Raw genomic sequence first — 17,301 nt, 5'->3', positions numbered from 1 at the left:
GGCCGCCCGGTCGACTCCCTCTCCGCGCATGCTCAGCGCGGCGCAGACCGCGGCTGGGCGGCGCAGTGCGCACGCGCGGCGCCCGGAGTCGGGGCGGGGGCGCATGCGCAGCGCGGCCGGGCAGCCGGCGATGGCGGCCGTGGCGGAGTTGGGGGGTGCGGGCCCATGAGGCGGCGCAGGCCCCGGGCACGCAGCGCAGCCGGGAAGGGGGCGGCGGCGGCGCCATGGCGGGCGTGTTCGACATCGACCTGGACCAGCCCGAGGACGCGGGCTCGGACGAGGAGCTGGAGGAGGGGGTGAGAGCGGCGGGCACGGGCCGGCGGCGCGGGGCGGGCGCTGAGGGGAGCGGCGGGGCCGGGACCGGGGCCGGGGCGGGGCGGGGGCAGGCCCGAGGCTGCCGCCGGGGCCATCCCGCCCGGCCGGGGCCGGGGCCGGGGAAGGAGTCGGCGGTGAGGGGAGCGCGGCCGAGGCGGGGCCGTGCCGGGGAAGGCGAGGCCGTCGCCGTGGCCGTGAGGGCCCCGCGCCCGTCCTGCCGCGGGCCGCCACCGCGTCGCGCTGCCCGGGGCCCCTCCCCAGGGACGGGGCGCTCTTCTCCGGCCCGGGTGTCGCAGCGGTTTGGGTTTTTTATTTTTCCCGTCACGCGTTTTAGCGTCAGCGCGGAGCCGCCGAGCTGTCTCGGGCTGTGTGAAGGCGTTGCTCTGGCGCCAGAATTAAAAGCAGAGCTTTAAAGCGCTGCCTGACGTCTCTGCGGATCAGCGTGCGTCCCCGGCCGCTTTCCCAAGCGGGTCACCTTGTGGTCTGCAGCCTGCCGTGCTATAACAGTCCTATAGGCTCTGTTGAAACTTCCAGTTGCCGTTAATACTTCTCTAGTACTGCTGCTTGTAGATAGTGTTTTCTATATTAGATGGTTGCTATTGCTTGAACTGCAGCCGCGTTTATTTTATGCTGTTTAAACACTGCTTGGAGTCTCTGAGACGCCCAGTGTCACAGCTGGAACACCCACACCGCATGTAAGCTGTGGAGATATTTGACAGCTGCAGGCATGACCAGGTCTCAAGATTGCAGGAAAAAGCAGTGTTTGTCACCTCAGTAATCAATAAAGCGTCTGGCTTTAAAAACGTCCATTGCATCACACCGCTAATGCTGCCAAGAGCAGGTTCTAAGGGGATAGCAAGAAAGCTGAATTTTTTCTCTCTCACGTTCCAATAATTCAGTCATGGGAGATAATTTAAATGTTTTATTAATTATTGTGGATTTTGAAAAAGATGTCACGACTTAAATATCTCTGGCACAGTTTCTGTGAATGTGAATGCACGGTGGCAACCTAATGTGGTTGTCAGGTTAAAATAAGGGAAGGTTAGAATGGACCTGAAGTTAAAACAGGGCTGACAGGCAGGGAATAGCAGAGTAGGAAAGAAAGGGAAGTGTCTCAGGAAAGTGTAGGGGAAGAAATGTTTTACAAGCATCAGAAATACATTGCAGCCAGAACAGCTAAGACCATTAAACTGAAAGTGAGCAAGATGTAAAGCCTGGGGTGTTTTGTCAATCTCTGTGGTGCTGGACCCCGGCACCGCCTGAAAACCGTGAGCCTAGGAGCATCCCGAACAGAGCAGCTCTAGTTTTAAGTAGGCTTGGCTGTTCTAGAAAACCTGAAGAATCGTTTAAATGGAGCGTTAACTCATAAAATGTGCGGTTGTTAGCACAAATCATTATGGTAAAAAAGCACCTTTATTTTTTAGTCTGTAATAAATGAAAAAGTAAGTACAAACTGAAGGGCCTCTAGCATCCCAGCTAGAATGCTGTCGCATTTTTCGGTTTTGAAACAAGAAGAAATCCTGAAAATAGTTGAGTGGTATCTAAAGTGAATGTTGTTCACGTTAATACTGAGAAGGAAAACCGTGGTTGACAGCAGCAAGAGCAGCCTGTACAGGCTTTGCCAGAACCTTTGGGTAACTTGGGAAGAGAAGATGTTCTGCGAACGTGATGGGTGCTTATTCTCTGTGTTTATTGTCGTCTAACGGTAGGGTCAAGGGCAGCTTTAGCAGGTTTTATTGTGAAACAGATGTCAATTGGCTGGATTTCTCTAATAAATGATATTGAGAGGATGGGAGCTAGCAAATCTCTGACCTGGAAACAGACTTGAACTTTTGGACTCGGCGACTGCTTGTAGGCGGCACCAGGAGTTAAATTCCCCTCTAGATCACCTCCCAAAATCTACCAGCCTCTGTAAGCTTTGGTGGTTAAATGATTTGGAAGCAATGGAAAGCTTACAATTTGATTTTGTAAGCAAAAAGCCTAACCAGATATTTTAAAATACACTCCTTATCTTGGTCTGCTATTTGCAGATCTCTGTACAGCTTTTTTTTTTTCTTCTGGTTCCCTGAATCACCCAAGTCACTCGTCATAATATCTGTATTCAGTCTGCGCATTCCAGGCTGTTTCTCACTAACTTGCAGTCGCTATCTTGTGTGCGTATTTATAAATCTAAAGCCGTAAGCTATAGTCTAAAGCTTACTAGAAGCTTGCCCATTCAATTCTATTTGTGTGCATTCCAGCTGTCTGCTTGGTTTGCGCTTCTTTTGCCATCTAGAGCCATAATTAGAGGAAGGGATTCTCTTGCATAAGGGATCAAGTTGAAAATTCTTCGAAGAAAATATCTCTTCAAAATTGAGCTGCATTCTTTGGTGACTGGTCCTGGTGCTGAACTGCTAGAGCCTTCTTTGCTAGTATTTTGCATTAATCTGTCTGAATGATTATTGGTCAGAAAAGGTGTTTAAGACCAGAGTCAACCTTAATTCTTTCATCACTATTGGGATTTGATTATTATTGATATAGAATAATAAAGCCTTCTCAGTTCATTATGTGCTTCTAGTTCATGTGAATCCCAGTTCATCAGTTCAGTCTTTACTGTAGTTCTAATTTGCACAGTATTGTAGGAGGTATTTAAAACTCCTATGGAAGAGCAACTAAATAATAATAAAATAATAATGCGATGCCTTAACATTTTTAGGGTTCACTTGCAGGATGAAATTGTTACTTCTAATATATAATTGAGTGATAATTCAGTCAGGTAAAACAGTGTTTCCCTGTGTCATTGTTTGAGATATGTTGAAGTTCTGCAACTCTTGCACAGGATTTTATAGATTTGTTACCTTCTGCTGATAATTTATTATTCATGACATTTAAACTTGTTTAATTATATATACACACACACACATATAAGAAATGAAGTTATTTATGTGAAGAAGTTGTAAAATACATCAGTACATCTGTTTTTCATTCTGCTATGTTTCTTACGTTGTGATTAATCTTCCTTCTACTCCTCCTGTCCCCAGGGTCAATTAAGTGAGAGCATGGACCATGGAGGAGTTGGCCAATATGACCTGTAAGTTGCTGCTAGGAAATGTTCTGTACTATTCATGCCAACTGTATCTGATCTCTACTTTTATTACATTGTTAAGTTGAATAGAAAATTCTGTCATTCTTGTTGGAGTTGTTTCTAGTTGTTTCTTAACACTAAAATCTGTGAATTGTATCTTGAAATAAAACAACAATAATAAAAAAAAATTCTGGCAAAACCCGCTGTTGTGTTTAATCCTTGTTTCTCCTAAGACACGTATTGGATTTGACTAATACTTGCACTATGAATGTAGTGCACTGTTTGCAGGACATCGTATGTTCTGCCAGTTTTATAAAGCCTACAGTGCATATTTGCATAGCAGTCTGAAGCAGACAAGAGTTCAGAAGTTCTGATTTGAAGTTCATGAGACAGCTACCATTTAGCCTGACTTCACGTATAGATTTCCAGATTGTTTTCAGTGTCCCTTGTAAGAAGAGAGCAGTGACAGTTAAAACAGTTCAGTTACATTTACTTCAGCTGGGTCAATGTGTTGGCCTTGCCCCGTGTTTTCCAGAAATGTAATATAATTTTGAAGCATCATTAACTTATGGTTCAGTCTTCTATTGTGGCATGTTCAGAGTTGTGAGACTTTTTTTGTTACAGCTTTTTCTGCATGTTATTTATGTTACAGAAGTCTTACCGTGACCGTTGGTACCGTTGAATGTGATTTAAAACTTAAACACACTTTATAGCCCTGTAGATCTTGTGGAAATACCTAAGTCAGTTTGAGGCTGTGGTCCTTCAAACTTAATTGTGGTATAACACAAAGATTTATTATGCATTAAAATGAAGGAATGGTCTTTTTTTGTGCAAGTTGCAATTTACTGCTTTGCACACACCTAAATACAATTTCTGATGCTAAGAATTCTCCAGATCTCCAAAGCAGCCATTCAGTTATGTCAGTTATACTCTAAGTTTTGCAGTAAGTAATTTGCTTGATTACTATCTCTTGATTATTTCAAGTATCGGGTAGTCTTATATTCTTGTTTCGGTTTTATCCAGTGGCATGGAACATTGCGAAAAATTTGAGATTTCAGAAACTAGTGTAAACAGAGGTCCAGAAAAGATCCGACCCGAGTGCTTTGAGTTACTACGCGTACTTGGCAAAGGTGGCTATGGAAAGGTAAGGAACTCTTTTCTACAAAAGTAAATCTGTTATACTGAAGTCAGACAAAGTACTCGTCTGCTGCCTTTGGTGAGGTCTAGTCTTACCACACTGTGTTCTCAAAAATTCACCCTCCATGAAGGTAACCTCAGGGCTGCCAAGGTTGGTTGGGACCAAGGTCAGTGGCAGGGCCTCACCAGCTGGGGGCAGTACAAAATATTCCAAAGTAGTTTGTGTTCAGATAATTAGCTCTTCTCCATCAGGCACCTTTACAATTTGCAGATGACCTTGTATCTGTTTTCCAGAACTTGGTTTTTAACTTTTGTACAGCTAATGCAGTTCATAATAATAAGTGATTACTTTTGTATTGGTGTTGTATAGGTATTTCAAGTACGAAAAGTAACTGGAGCAAATACTGGGAAGATTTTTGCCATGAAAGTTCTTAAAAAGGTAATATGAATGTTTAGGTGTTACAGTTACATAATTACTTAATATACCTGAAATCAGTCTCTTTATCTATGATACGTACAGTTGCTACAGAGGAATAGTTGAAATTATAATTAATCTAACTAAATTGTTTAACCTGTGAAGTTCTTAGTGGAGAATTGAAATATTTCAAGAGATCCCTTCCAGTCTGAAGTATTCTATGACTTTTAAATAAATAAGGAATTAAACTTTGGCAAGAAACCTGTCATGTTATGTTGATATGGGGAAATTTTTATTCTGTTGCTGACTCATATATAGTGTTGTGATTTAGTAAACTCAGAATGAAGCTAAATATAAAAGCCTGAATTGTTTAGTGTGTTTTTGTACTTACATACTTGTTCTTGTACTCACTTGCTTTTTGTAGGCAATGATTGTAAGGAATGCAAAAGATACAGCTCATACAAAAGCAGAGCGGAATATACTGGAGGAAGTGAAACATCCCTTCATTGTAGACTTAATTTATGCCTTTCAGACTGGTGGAAAACTCTACCTCATCCTTGAGTATCTCAGCGGTCAGTATATGAAATTCTGTTACCTTATTCTTGGTATCTTAGGTAATCTAGAACTTGGGTTTCTTATTATAAATAAAAGGGCAACTAACTATTGGCTTTGTGGTCTGAAAAATGTACAATAGGCTAGCATTAAGAATACCTAGAATTTGTTGTCATTTTATGTGAAACAACTCTTTGTAGAGCAGTACAGATTAACTGTTTTTAATAGTTTTCCTGGAAAACAGTTTTTTCCCTGACTAAAATGATAGAACGCACTTTAATAGAGTATAATACTTCTAACTTTTCTCATGACAGGAGGAGAACTATTTATGCAGTTAGAGAGAGAAGGGATATTTATGGAAGACACAGCTTGGTAAGTGAAAACTATTTTGGTAAACTAATAGGGGTTTTTTGAGTGCTTAAATTGTTTGTTCTAACTTGGGAGAACTGTAACTACTCATTCATTTCATCGTCTAGAGAAAACAGCAATTAACTGGGCTTTGGGAAGATGCGTGTGTTCTGTGCTTACCAGTTTGTGCTGGCAGAACTACAGTCTTACTGCCAGAGAGGGTCCGCTGCTGGTTGCTGAGTGTGGCTGCATTCCACAGGGCTGTGGTAAAGGATGTTGGGGAAAAGACTGAAAGACTTGCTCTGAATCCGCTTGTGTTTTTGATCCATGTGCAATTTTACCAGCCAATTACTGACAAATTACTATCGAGTCTGTGTTCTCCTAATGATCAGATATGTGAAGTGATAAAGGTAATTATTCTAATGAATGAGAATTAGCCTTTTGAGTAGTGATATTTTACATATAAACAAGCTGAAGTTACCTCTTTTTGATTAGGTTTCACGCAACTAAATATGGTTGTATCTTCCCACAGCATGTGCTGATAATGTCTTAGAAAAGCTTTGAAGTGCGTATGAGGCTGTAGTACTGCTCCACTGATAGCACTCAGGGTGCTGCCGGTTGCATTCTTAGCTTCAGGTTTTTTCTTCAGCTTTGACATCTAGATGTGGTAATACAGAGTGAAGCATGTTTTAACCAGTAACTGGTAAATTCAGATCCCTTCAAATAGATAATAAGGTAGCTACCGAGCAGATAAACCTAATGCTAATGGTGTAATTTTGTAGTTCAATTGGAGTGTCTGTGCCCTTTGGCAAACAAACCTCAAAAGCATCATTGTTTCTCTAGCTTATTCTCTCAAGCACTTCTAATGATACTTTCAAGGAATCATTGCTGTGTATGTAGTAGCCTTAGTGCTTAAGATGCTTTGCATGATTGAATGTGTCTAATTGTGTGGCATGCGTTCTCTTCCAGCTTTTACTTGGCAGAAATCTCAATGGCACTGGGGCACTTGCATCAAAAAGGAATCATCTATCGTGACCTGAAGCCAGAAAATATCATGCTTAATCATCAAGGTAGAAATATAATAATAGTTACACTGTCAGTCTTTTGAAAGTGATTCTTTAAAGGTCACAACACTTCATTCTTACAAGAATTTCTTTGTAACAACGGTGTGTTCGTTATCACTCCCGATATAACTGTGTAACTGCCAAAGCTAATTGCTTGCTTTTAAACATAGCTTCCTCAGATTTAATGGAGAGGATCCAGCAAGCTCCAAGTTCTATGTATATAGACACAGGCGCTTTTTGAATGGTTGACTTGCTATGTCTGCATCTCTGAAATTTATTCGAGCATAATTCTACTGGGTCATTGTAAACTACTTAAAGATCCGTGTCTCCACTGCACCATCTCTGACACTTCAGTAATGGGGATAACTGAAGACCAGCTAGGAAGGGACAAGTTAGGTAGGATGCCAGATAATCTGCAGATGATATGACTGATGGAGCTGTTGACACTTCAGCAGCAATTCCTGAATGCACTGTTACTTTGACTGTATGACACTGATTTAGCCTGGCAATCTGTACCATCCAGGATTTTCATGTTGTACTAAACAACTTATTCTTTATTTTTATGGGTGATTACCTCATTCTGGTTTAGAACTGTATTGCTTCCTCAGACAATTGAGGTAGTTCGGAGTTATAGCATAATGATGTTAACAGTATTTTTTAACGTATCTTACATAAATGTCAGAATAGTAGCATTTATGTTCTTAAATATTATTTATTTGATTTCAGGTCATGTAAAATTGACTGACTTCGGATTATGTAAAGAATCTATTCACGACGGAACAGTCACACACACATTCTGTGGAACAATTGAATACATGTGAGCTGCCTGATGAAACGTAAAAGTATTACTCTGGGCTGGGGGTAGTGGTTAAATTTTGCCTTTTTTAACTGATGGTTCATATGTTCAGTCACTTATGGAAATTTTACTTGAAAACGAGCAGTCAGAATTAGTATTAATTATTAAAATACGTTCATATTTTCAATTTTTCTTATTATAGGGCCCCTGAAATCTTGATGAGGAGTGGGCATAATCGTGCTGTGGACTGGTGGAGTTTGGGGGCATTAATGTATGACATGCTGACTGGAGCAGTAGGTGCACAGTTATAATTGCATGTATTTCTCTTTATAGCTTTTGAAATTACGCATATTCTAATTCAATTGCATGTATAAATATGTACATAACTGTAGAGACTGCAAGTAAGAAATACAACTAAAATATGACTATACTGATTTTGACTACAGTCATGAGCTGCTCTCATCCAAACAATTAGTTGGAAGTCCCATTTGCAGTAATTTTATCTGCTTTATAAATTACTGAAATGAGTTCTGTGTGCACAAATAAGAGACCTAAACAAGTCGTATTTTTCCTTCCATTACAATGGTGCTTTCTAGCCTCCTTTCACTGGGGAGAACAGAAAGAAAACAATTGACAAGATTCTCAAGTGTAAACTCAACTTGCCTCCCTACCTCACACAAGAAGCCAGAGATCTGCTTAAAAAGGTACAATTTTAACGAATGTCAGTACTACACGAGTATGTAGAAAATAGGAATATAATGATACCAACTATGGCTATTCAGTCCATGCTTGACTACTACTAAGTCAGTCTTGGTTTTGTGTGGCACAGAAAGTGATTTTCCGTGAAAATACGATTGTTTTCTGATGAATGCAGATTTTCTGATTGTTCCATATTCATTCTGCATGGTATTCATTCATGATGATTTCTGTCAGGACTAGTCTAATCATAACGGCATAACTAATTTGGGATGTTGTTTCTCATTAAGCTGCTAAAAAGAAATGCTGCCTCACGTCTAGGAGCTGGTCCTGGAGATGCTGGAGAAGTTCAGGTAACTTTTGCTAACTCAAGAATTCTTAAATTACCTCACTGAAAATATACAGTAGCTTAGTGGGTACATCAGGGGAGGAGAGTTCTGTCTTGAAGTGTAACGAGCAAAAAGGCAGCTCTGCATGACAAGTGATTGAAACATGAATGCTTTGAAGTTTAACAAAAGAGCAGTTGTCTGCATATTCAGTAATTTGAGATTTGGAAAATAACTTTCCTTCTTTAGCTCTGTCTTCCAGTAGATCTTTTTTACTAGTTTCACAATGCTGAATTTGACAGTCAACCATGTAAGAGATGTTACTCTAGCAATCTGATGAAAAACCTGCCAGCCCTTACATTTAGTACAACTCCCAGGGGAAAAGTGTAACTAATTGGCATTACATGTTGCACAGTGAAATCTTAAGCAGAAGCCTAGTTCCTATGTCTTCCAGCTTGACTTTTTGTGGTGAGATTAACCTACTGTAGAGTCATTCCACAGTTCTGATAAGTTGTCATTAATAAAGTGTTTCATCATTATTTTCAGATACCTAACATTTAAACTTGAAAAATGTTGAGGTGTTTTGCATGTCAACCGTCTTTTTCTAATGCTTTCAAGGAAAACATGATAGGGACATATGTCTGACTAGGAGGTATGGTATCAATTTTCAGGTCTTCCAGCTAATCTGACGTAATGCTGCAGAATATATTACGCTGGGCCTGTATGTGATTTTGGAAAGACACCACAGAGAGGGTCTGAAAAGAACATGCTTATTAATTCTTGGTCTTGTTTTAATTTGCTTTAACAGTAACATTTAACAACAACAGTTGTATCTTATTTCTGGAAGATCTTACCCTAAAATAAAATCTAGATCTTAACTTTTTAATCTTAAATTTCTGCAATTTTTACTCAGAAGGCTGATGCATGACTGTGCTATTGCTAACTCTTCTAGGCTCACCCGTTCTTCAGACACATTAACTGGGATGAGCTGTTGGCACGAAAGGTGGAACCTCCTTTTAAACCCTTATTGGTATGTACTCAGAGTACTGTGAGATATTCCTCCTATACCTTTAGGAAAAGTCTTAAACAATGTGATATCTGAAACTCAGAAACATTCACTCTTACAAACCAGAATACCATTGCTTTCTGTTAACTTTAAATACTTAAATGCATCACCGTAGGTTACTGGTTCTCAGATTGACCCTTTTCAAATCAAAGGGAGAAACTACTTTAAGTGCAGATTTCTTTTTTTTCTTCCTGAGATGCTATATCAACATTTAAGAAACAAAAACATTCCTTCATGCTTTTCTGTCTTATTCTACAGTCATGGTATTCAGCTGTCACTGGAATATAATCTTGCTTATGTGAGAAGGTGGCAACATCAGCTAAGAGCTAATTTATCCATCTGTTCAGGCTCCTGAAGGAAGAAAGTTCTACTTCAGTTTTAATTCCTCCTGCTTCTTAAGCTGTAGACTAATCAGTCTTGGAAGTGCAGTTATTTCTGAATTTCTGCTTCTAAACATTATATAGTAAGTAAGATGATAGTTGCTAGGCAGAAATAAATGAAGTCACGTAATTAAGCACTTTGGATGTTTGCTTATTAATATTTATACTGCGTCTAGTACATTTAGGCAGTAATTAAAGTTCACCTCAAACCAAAGATGTCATGAATAAGCCTGTATTATCCTAATTTATATTTTGATTACATGACGTGTCTCTTTTTTTTTTTTTTTTTTTTTGCTCTGGGTCCGATTAGCCACAGCAGCAAGGGCATAGGTACTCTTGCCAGTTCCTGACTCTACTAAAAGTATCACTTTGAACTGACTTATGCATCATTAATGTTGAGCATACTCCTGGGGACTCCAGGCCTTTTGTCCTCTCCTTTTTTGAATGAAATCCAGAATGACATGAAAGACTGCTATTTCCAAACCAAGTATTTGAAGATAGCTTTCTTGTCTGTTATTAGGAAATTTATGAAAGTTGTTCTTACTAACCAGGCGGTTTTTAGCATTATGCTTCCATGGTTGCATGAAGGCGTCCACGAATCGCATACATATTTGCCTTTTCAGTAATACCTGAGGAGTGAGAGAGGGATCTTGGAATGATGTCTGTTGTTCTTTGACTAAATTAAAGAATATTCTTCAGAGCCACTTATTCCACAGTTGTCATTTGTCCCTTACAGTATAAACACTTCTCTATCTGCAAAAATGGGATGAAATTAATCTGGAGAGAGACTTCCAGAAACTAATAGTTGCATTTGTTCTATACTGGTTGTGACCAGGGTTACACTTGCAAGAAACTGGCATTGTATTTCTAAAAGTTTTTGTTTGTAATTTGACATTTTTTAAAGGCATCTTTTTAATTTGTGTTCCTTTTTGATCCATAATTTTTGCCCCTCCCCCTTGCCTTTATTTCTCAGTGTCAGTGCCCATAGTGACCTCCCACTGGCAGCGACAGGATTCCGACACCACTCCAGGGTTTTACTACAGCAGAGCTCTGCCAAAAACCTATGGAATGAACTCCATCCAGAGGCTACACTGATCACCGCTAAGCCATTTGGTTGATATCTGTAATATAAACCCTTAATCATTTTGTTTTTGCAAAGCAATCTGAAGAGGATGTGAGCCAGTTTGATTCAAAGTTTACACGTCAGACACCTGTTGATAGCCCAGATGACTCTACTCTCAGTGAAAGTGCCAACCAGGTCTTTCTGGTAAGTGAGCCAGACAAGTGTTGGGTGACTGCGGAGAGTTATGTAGTGTTACTTGGAAACAGTAGGGCATTTCAGGTAATTTAATTCTGTAGAATTTTACCATCTGTTACTTGAAGCAAACTATCTTAATTTTAAATACATATACTGCAACAGGTTTGCAGTGTTTGTGGACTTTATATACTTCAGTTTGATTGTTTCGGGCATTTTAAAAATAATAGATAGGTTAAAACTCACAGCCAACAGACACTGCTTACTTTCTGAAATGTCAGTGTTCTAATTCGAAATTGCATTAACAGTCCTGGGGATGGGATTGTTTTGATAGATGTGGGGTCAGTCCATTCTGTACATCAAAATTAGTTAATTTGAGCGTGCCTCTGCGAATCTGTGATCTGAGTAGGAATATCGGGTGAGCAGGCATCCAAGTAAGAAATTCCCTAAAGTCCTGCTGTTTGCTTCAGGAAGTGAGTTTATGTGTCTACTGTTACTGCTCTTTTTATAATTTTCATTTGATGATGGTAATAACTGCACAAGTGATCAGAAATGTAAATCTTGCCTGTATGTTACAGAGCACTCCTTCCTGTTTTGCAGGGTTTTACATACGTGGCTCCATCTGTACTTGAAAGTGTAAAAGAGAAATTTTCTTTTGAACCAAAAATTCGATCACCTCGCAGATTCATAGGTAGCCCTAGGACACCAGTCAGGTATCTCTTTTTTCTTTCTTTCCTTTTTTTTTTTTTTTTTTTTTGGTAATACACTTTTTTGGCAAGTAGTTAAAAACATGGCCTTTCTTCTAAGTAACCCCATCTTCTATTAAAGTGATAGCTTTACAAACCATATTATTAGAGATAAATTTATGGTGTTTGGCAGCACAGGAAGTACTAATTTGCCAGCTATGCAAAACTGGTACAGCCTCACAGTCTGGTGACTTTGGTACAGTGTTCCTGTAAAGCTTTCAGAACATCCAAAGTGCTTATGTGCTGCTCAAGGATCAGTTTAGTATAGAAAGTTCTGCAATCGTCTAGAAATTTATCCCAATTATTCAAATGAGAGGATTTTACTTTACAAGAGGCCACAGTAGATGATAGACTTGAAAACTCTCAAACTTCTGGAAGTGGAAGGAAGAATTAAATACTTCTCAACAGACATTTCAGTTCAGCTTCTTGCAGAATGAAGGACGTACCTTTGTGCTGTGTATATCTTCATCTCTGATTTTTGTATTTCTTGTTTTAAAGCCCTGTAAAGTTTTCCCCTGGGGAATTTTGGGGAAGAGGTGCTTCTGCCAGCGCATCAAATACTCAGACACCTGTGGAATATCCAATGGAGACAAGTGGAATAGAACAAATGGATGTGACAGTCTGTGGAGAGGCCTCAGCACCACTTCCAATCCGGCAACCAAACTCTGGGCCATATAAAAAACAAGCTTTTCCCATGATTTCCAAACGACCAGAGCACTTGCGCATGAATCTATGACAACACAATTTTTTAAGCCTTTGAAGGTGGAAAACAAAGAATGGACATAAGCCCCTTGAAGTTGAAATATGAGGGCTTGTATGGTTTACTTTTAAAAAGTGACAGTATCAAAGAGTCAGTCCTTGCACAGAGCGACTTGGAAAGCAAAGAAAAACGGATTTTTTTTTTCTGTCAATCAATGGTGCATAAAAAACTTTAGAAAATGGTATTGCAGAACTCTAGGCACATCATCTAACTGATTCGCAGTGACATCTTCTCACCTTATCAAGGATTTTTCAGCTTGGTAGCTTGAAACTGACAGTATTAAGGGTCAGGATGTTGCTTCAGAATCACTGGTCTAGTTGTGAATGTGTCAAGGAGGGTTAGCCCTTTCACTAGGCAAAGTATGAAATGCCTATATGCTTGCGTCTGAGGAATAATTAGCATGCAAGCTTGGTTAAGCTGTTTCCTGCAATGGGGTGGAATCAAAGATGAGAGATAAAATTAATTGGTATTTCACATTCAAAACCTAATGAGTTTTTTTATATATATAAGAAAAAATATATATTTTTCAAATAGATTTTTTTGATTCAGCTCATTATGGAAAGTATCCCAAAATTAAACTGCAAAATAATTGGTTGCTGCGAAGAAAGCAAAGGCTCTAGTTCTGATTCTCCTCATGAAACAAAAAATCAATAAGCAAATTACTCAATTACCAGCTTGGCAATGCGGGGTGGGAAAGAACTGTTTCACTTGCTTACCCAGCTGAAATACCTGTTCCTGCAAAGACAAATGGATCTAATCAAATCACAATGCTGCTATGTTCTAGGCTTAACTGGAAGCCATGGGCTCAAATACACGTCCTGCTTATTTCATCCTTGTCCTCAGCAGACATTTCACTGGGAAACATCACTTTTGTATATGCCAGTCACTTAGATGGAGACAGCTGAATATACTGAGATTCTTACCCATATAAAAGGTCAGGAAAAAGCGCATCGGAACACAAGGTCAGTCGATGTGGATATATTACCACAGGAAACATACGCAAGTTCTACATAGCATTAGCAAATAAACCTTTCTGTAACCAATGGGTAAGAACTCGAGGAAAAATTTTTTAAAATAAAATTTTGCTTATGGGAGTTCCCTGTCATTATACATTTCTAAATTTACTAATTTTTTTTTTCTATGCTGGGGCAATAAATTCGCTGATTGTATGAGGGAAAAAAAATGTTATATGGCCTTTCAGTGAATGTCTTCCACAGTGGGTCAGAACTTTAGCAACTTAATTTAGGAAACATGTTCTAAGGACACTATTTATGTTTTTGAAATTGTCAAAATCTGTACAAATGACTTACAGGTACAAAGAATAAAATAAAGGTAACTTTACCTTACTTAATACTTCCTGCCTTAAAGAAAGCATTTCCATGAACATAGCTGGTGAAAGGGTTAATATCTGCAGAGCTTTACACTAGTTAGAGTGTGTATGGTGTGTGCGTGTGTATATGATCATGCAACTGCATACAAGTCCTGTCATTTTTTGCCTGCCACATGTTGCATTATCTTTAGTCAAACTGTGCAAAGTCTACTTCTAGCGTTTCACAACAGTAGGGATTTTTTATAGATTCTGCTTATTCTGTGTATACTGAATCTTTTTGAGCCATAGGATCCAAGCCATAAAACTCTACACGTGCTGAATCCAATCAGAGTGCTGTTTTCTAAAACTTGGAAGCCAGAAGGATTCAGTGATATCTTGGTGATACTAATGAAGAACCAACAAAAATATACTTATGATTGAGCAAAAAATAGTACTTTTTTCTTCCTGATAAGCCTTTTGTTGGAAAATTTCTTTTTTTTGAAGCTTTATAAGGAACATCAAGTTACCTTATAGTGACATAAATTGTACGGGAAGGTTACCATTTTTCATTTGGTAATATGGCCACTGGTGACATGTTGTAAAACCGAAATCAAAGTGCTCACGTGTGTATGTATTATACATATTTGCAAAGAGGCAACGCTGCGAGCAATGCCTGCTCCGTGCCACTTGTTAACATAGGTTTCGTAACATGTTTACTGACTTTAAAGCTTTTTTTTTTTTTTTTTTGAGGCAAATCTCTCTTGGTCCTAGCTACAGCTAACAGTTGCTTTTTGGTTGGCTGGATCTAGTTGTCCAGTAGAGTTGGTTTAGTATGGCTGGCAAGAATGGCAAGAGTTGTTTGTCTGAATTCACTGCTTAATTACAGATACAGTTTTATCATTTTTAAAAGTAAATTTCATGTACTGTCAATGTTTCATCCCATAGATTCTAAGTTAATTCCCTACCATAACTGTGAAACTTTTGGAGTGTGACTCAGACAGCAAGCACACACTATGCAATATGGTTTATCCTGTATTTATTTGTAAAAATATCAGACATAGATCCTCTATATATATATAGTAGTGTCAAAATTACTAGTCATGACCTAAGGGGAGTGGAGTTCTAGCTCCTGTCTGGCTATTTCAGATAAGTGCAGAATGCATTGAATATTGGAGAGCTTAACAAGTGCTTTCTTTTGTTCATTTAAAAATGTCTTAAATTTTTCATTAGAGTATAGAATCTTATTTTTTTTATTTTGTATGAGCTGCGCTTTTTTAATTATAATCACTGAAAAAAAATCACTGTAATTTGATTTTATAGGATTTTTGTAGCATTACAAAAATATAGTAAAACTGAGGTTAATACCTGTTTTGGCTAACCATATAAAAGTATTAAATCTTAAACTTGAACAAAAGTCATATTTTTTTTTACTAGATGTTAAATAGGGGGAGTATTTTGTTCTGCAGGTCATTATCACAAAAGGTTTATAGGTCAGCTGTGTTACCAGCAGTTTTTCTTTTCCCATTTAATGCAGAAGCTATTCTGGTATAAGATACTCAGAATTTCATCATTTTTTCTCTGTGGGAGTGATACATACATTTGATGCCATTTGTGTACTAAATTGTAATTTTGGGAATGCTGGAATAATTCCTACCAAGACTGTCTTAATTGTGCCATCTGACATTTGAATGTCATCCTGGTATTAGCTCATAATAAAAGATAAAAATAAATGAGTCAATTGTTCTTTTGAATATCCCTTTTTTTTTTCTTACTATCCAAAAGCTGAACTGCTGGAGAACATTTAATATGCGTCCACGCTATATGGTGGATGTTTACTTCGGGTCTTATTCTCCTTTTAATATTAACTCCCAAACTGCTTTCACTGTTAATCACACTCCGTTTCCCAGTTTACAGAGAGGTAAAGGAGAAAAAAAAGTTTTTAAGAACAAGGCAAATTACTTAAGTATTCTTCCTGTAGGTCCTTGATGATTTACTGTATGGGGTTTCTTTGTATGAACGTCTACAGATTGTTCTCTTCTAGATTAACTTGGCCTTGTAGCTGTGTTCAAGAAACAAACTTCAGCTGCCTTAGTAGGAAAAAAAAGGTAATCTCTATTCTGTTTTTCATCTTTCACAATTTACTGGAGCTAAATATACTGCAGAATAAGATAGGTGTGAATAGCAATTAACTGAAAATTTAAACATATGCCAATCCAAGTGACCTATTATTTATTTTTTAGGAAGTAGGTAGGGCCTAAGTATAACTGTCTTTCATGACAGCTTTGAAGGAAAAAGGAGGGAGGTGGAATTATGCTTAGAACTTAAACGACCTGACAGATGCTAGTTCTGCTCAGTCTGTCTTTACCATGGGTTGGTACCTTCGCCTAGTTTCTTTGGCTCTTGAAGGGAGGGTATTGATTGCCATTTGTCATCCTCTTCTCTGTTCTGTCTCCTGCAGAATCACATGTGCTGGGTGTTGGTGTCTGTGTGTGCATGTGTGTGTCTGTGTGGAAAGCTGTGCAGCTACCCTGGCCTGAGTGGGCTTGATGAGGAAGAGCTGCATCTTAATAGCATGGCGCTGACAAGCGGATCAGAGAGGATGTCACTCATGGATGTAAGTTACTCGCTTCTTTCCTCTCTGTAACTAAGATGAGAATGACTTATCTTGTTTCATTTATGAAATGTAAATCTAACCTGGCTGATAAATCTTTTAAGTTCTTTGTTTTTTAATAAACTGTGTTTGATAATATTACTGGGTTTGGATAATTCTCACTGTATCTTGAAGAAAGTGCATTAACTGGAAGAGATAATAGGACAAATTATTCTCTGATCCTATATCTGACTAATATTCACCCTTATTCTAGTAAGGTCGCGTTACTACGATGTGGCAGACAAAAAAAAACAAAGAATCAGCAACAATGCAAGATTGACTTAAAACACTTACAGCGTATTTTGTTGTGCTATGTTTCTATGTTTCTAGAATACCAGGCAAGTTGGTTATTATAGTTTAAGAGAAGGGCAAACATGTCTTAGGCTTATTCACACAAAGCTTTTTTTTTTTGTAGGTGCTGT

At 38.8% G+C, this 17,301-nt stretch overlaps 1 protein-coding gene across 1 annotated transcript; it reads left to right on the top strand.

Moving 5' to 3' along the window:
• The first annotated feature begins 88 nt into the window (after positions 1-88).
• On the top strand, positions 89-16,978 carry RPS6KB1 (ribosomal protein S6 kinase B1). The gene is made up of 15 exons (XM_080563020.1): positions 89-296; positions 3,336-3,385; positions 4,403-4,523; positions 4,887-4,955; positions 5,356-5,503; positions 5,798-5,855; positions 6,801-6,901; positions 7,622-7,712; positions 7,894-7,984; positions 8,288-8,395; positions 8,678-8,740; positions 9,666-9,743; positions 11,319-11,426; positions 12,015-12,127; positions 12,659-16,978. The coding sequence occupies exons 1-15, from the start codon at positions 225-227 to the stop codon at positions 12,894-12,896; spliced, it is 1,509 nt and encodes a 502-aa protein (XP_080419146.1). The 5' UTR covers positions 89-224; the 3' UTR covers positions 12,897-16,978.
• The last annotated feature ends 323 nt before the right edge of the window (positions 16,979-17,301 follow it).

The sequence above is a fragment of the Anser brachyrhynchus genome, assembly GCF_964034855.1.
Source record: "Anser brachyrhynchus genome assembly, chromosome: 20".
Taxonomy (NCBI): domain Eukaryota; kingdom Metazoa; phylum Chordata; class Aves; order Anseriformes; family Anatidae; genus Anser; species Anser brachyrhynchus.
Note: the sequence above shows the minus strand (reverse complement) of the source record. Positions and strands in the feature narration are given on the sequence as shown.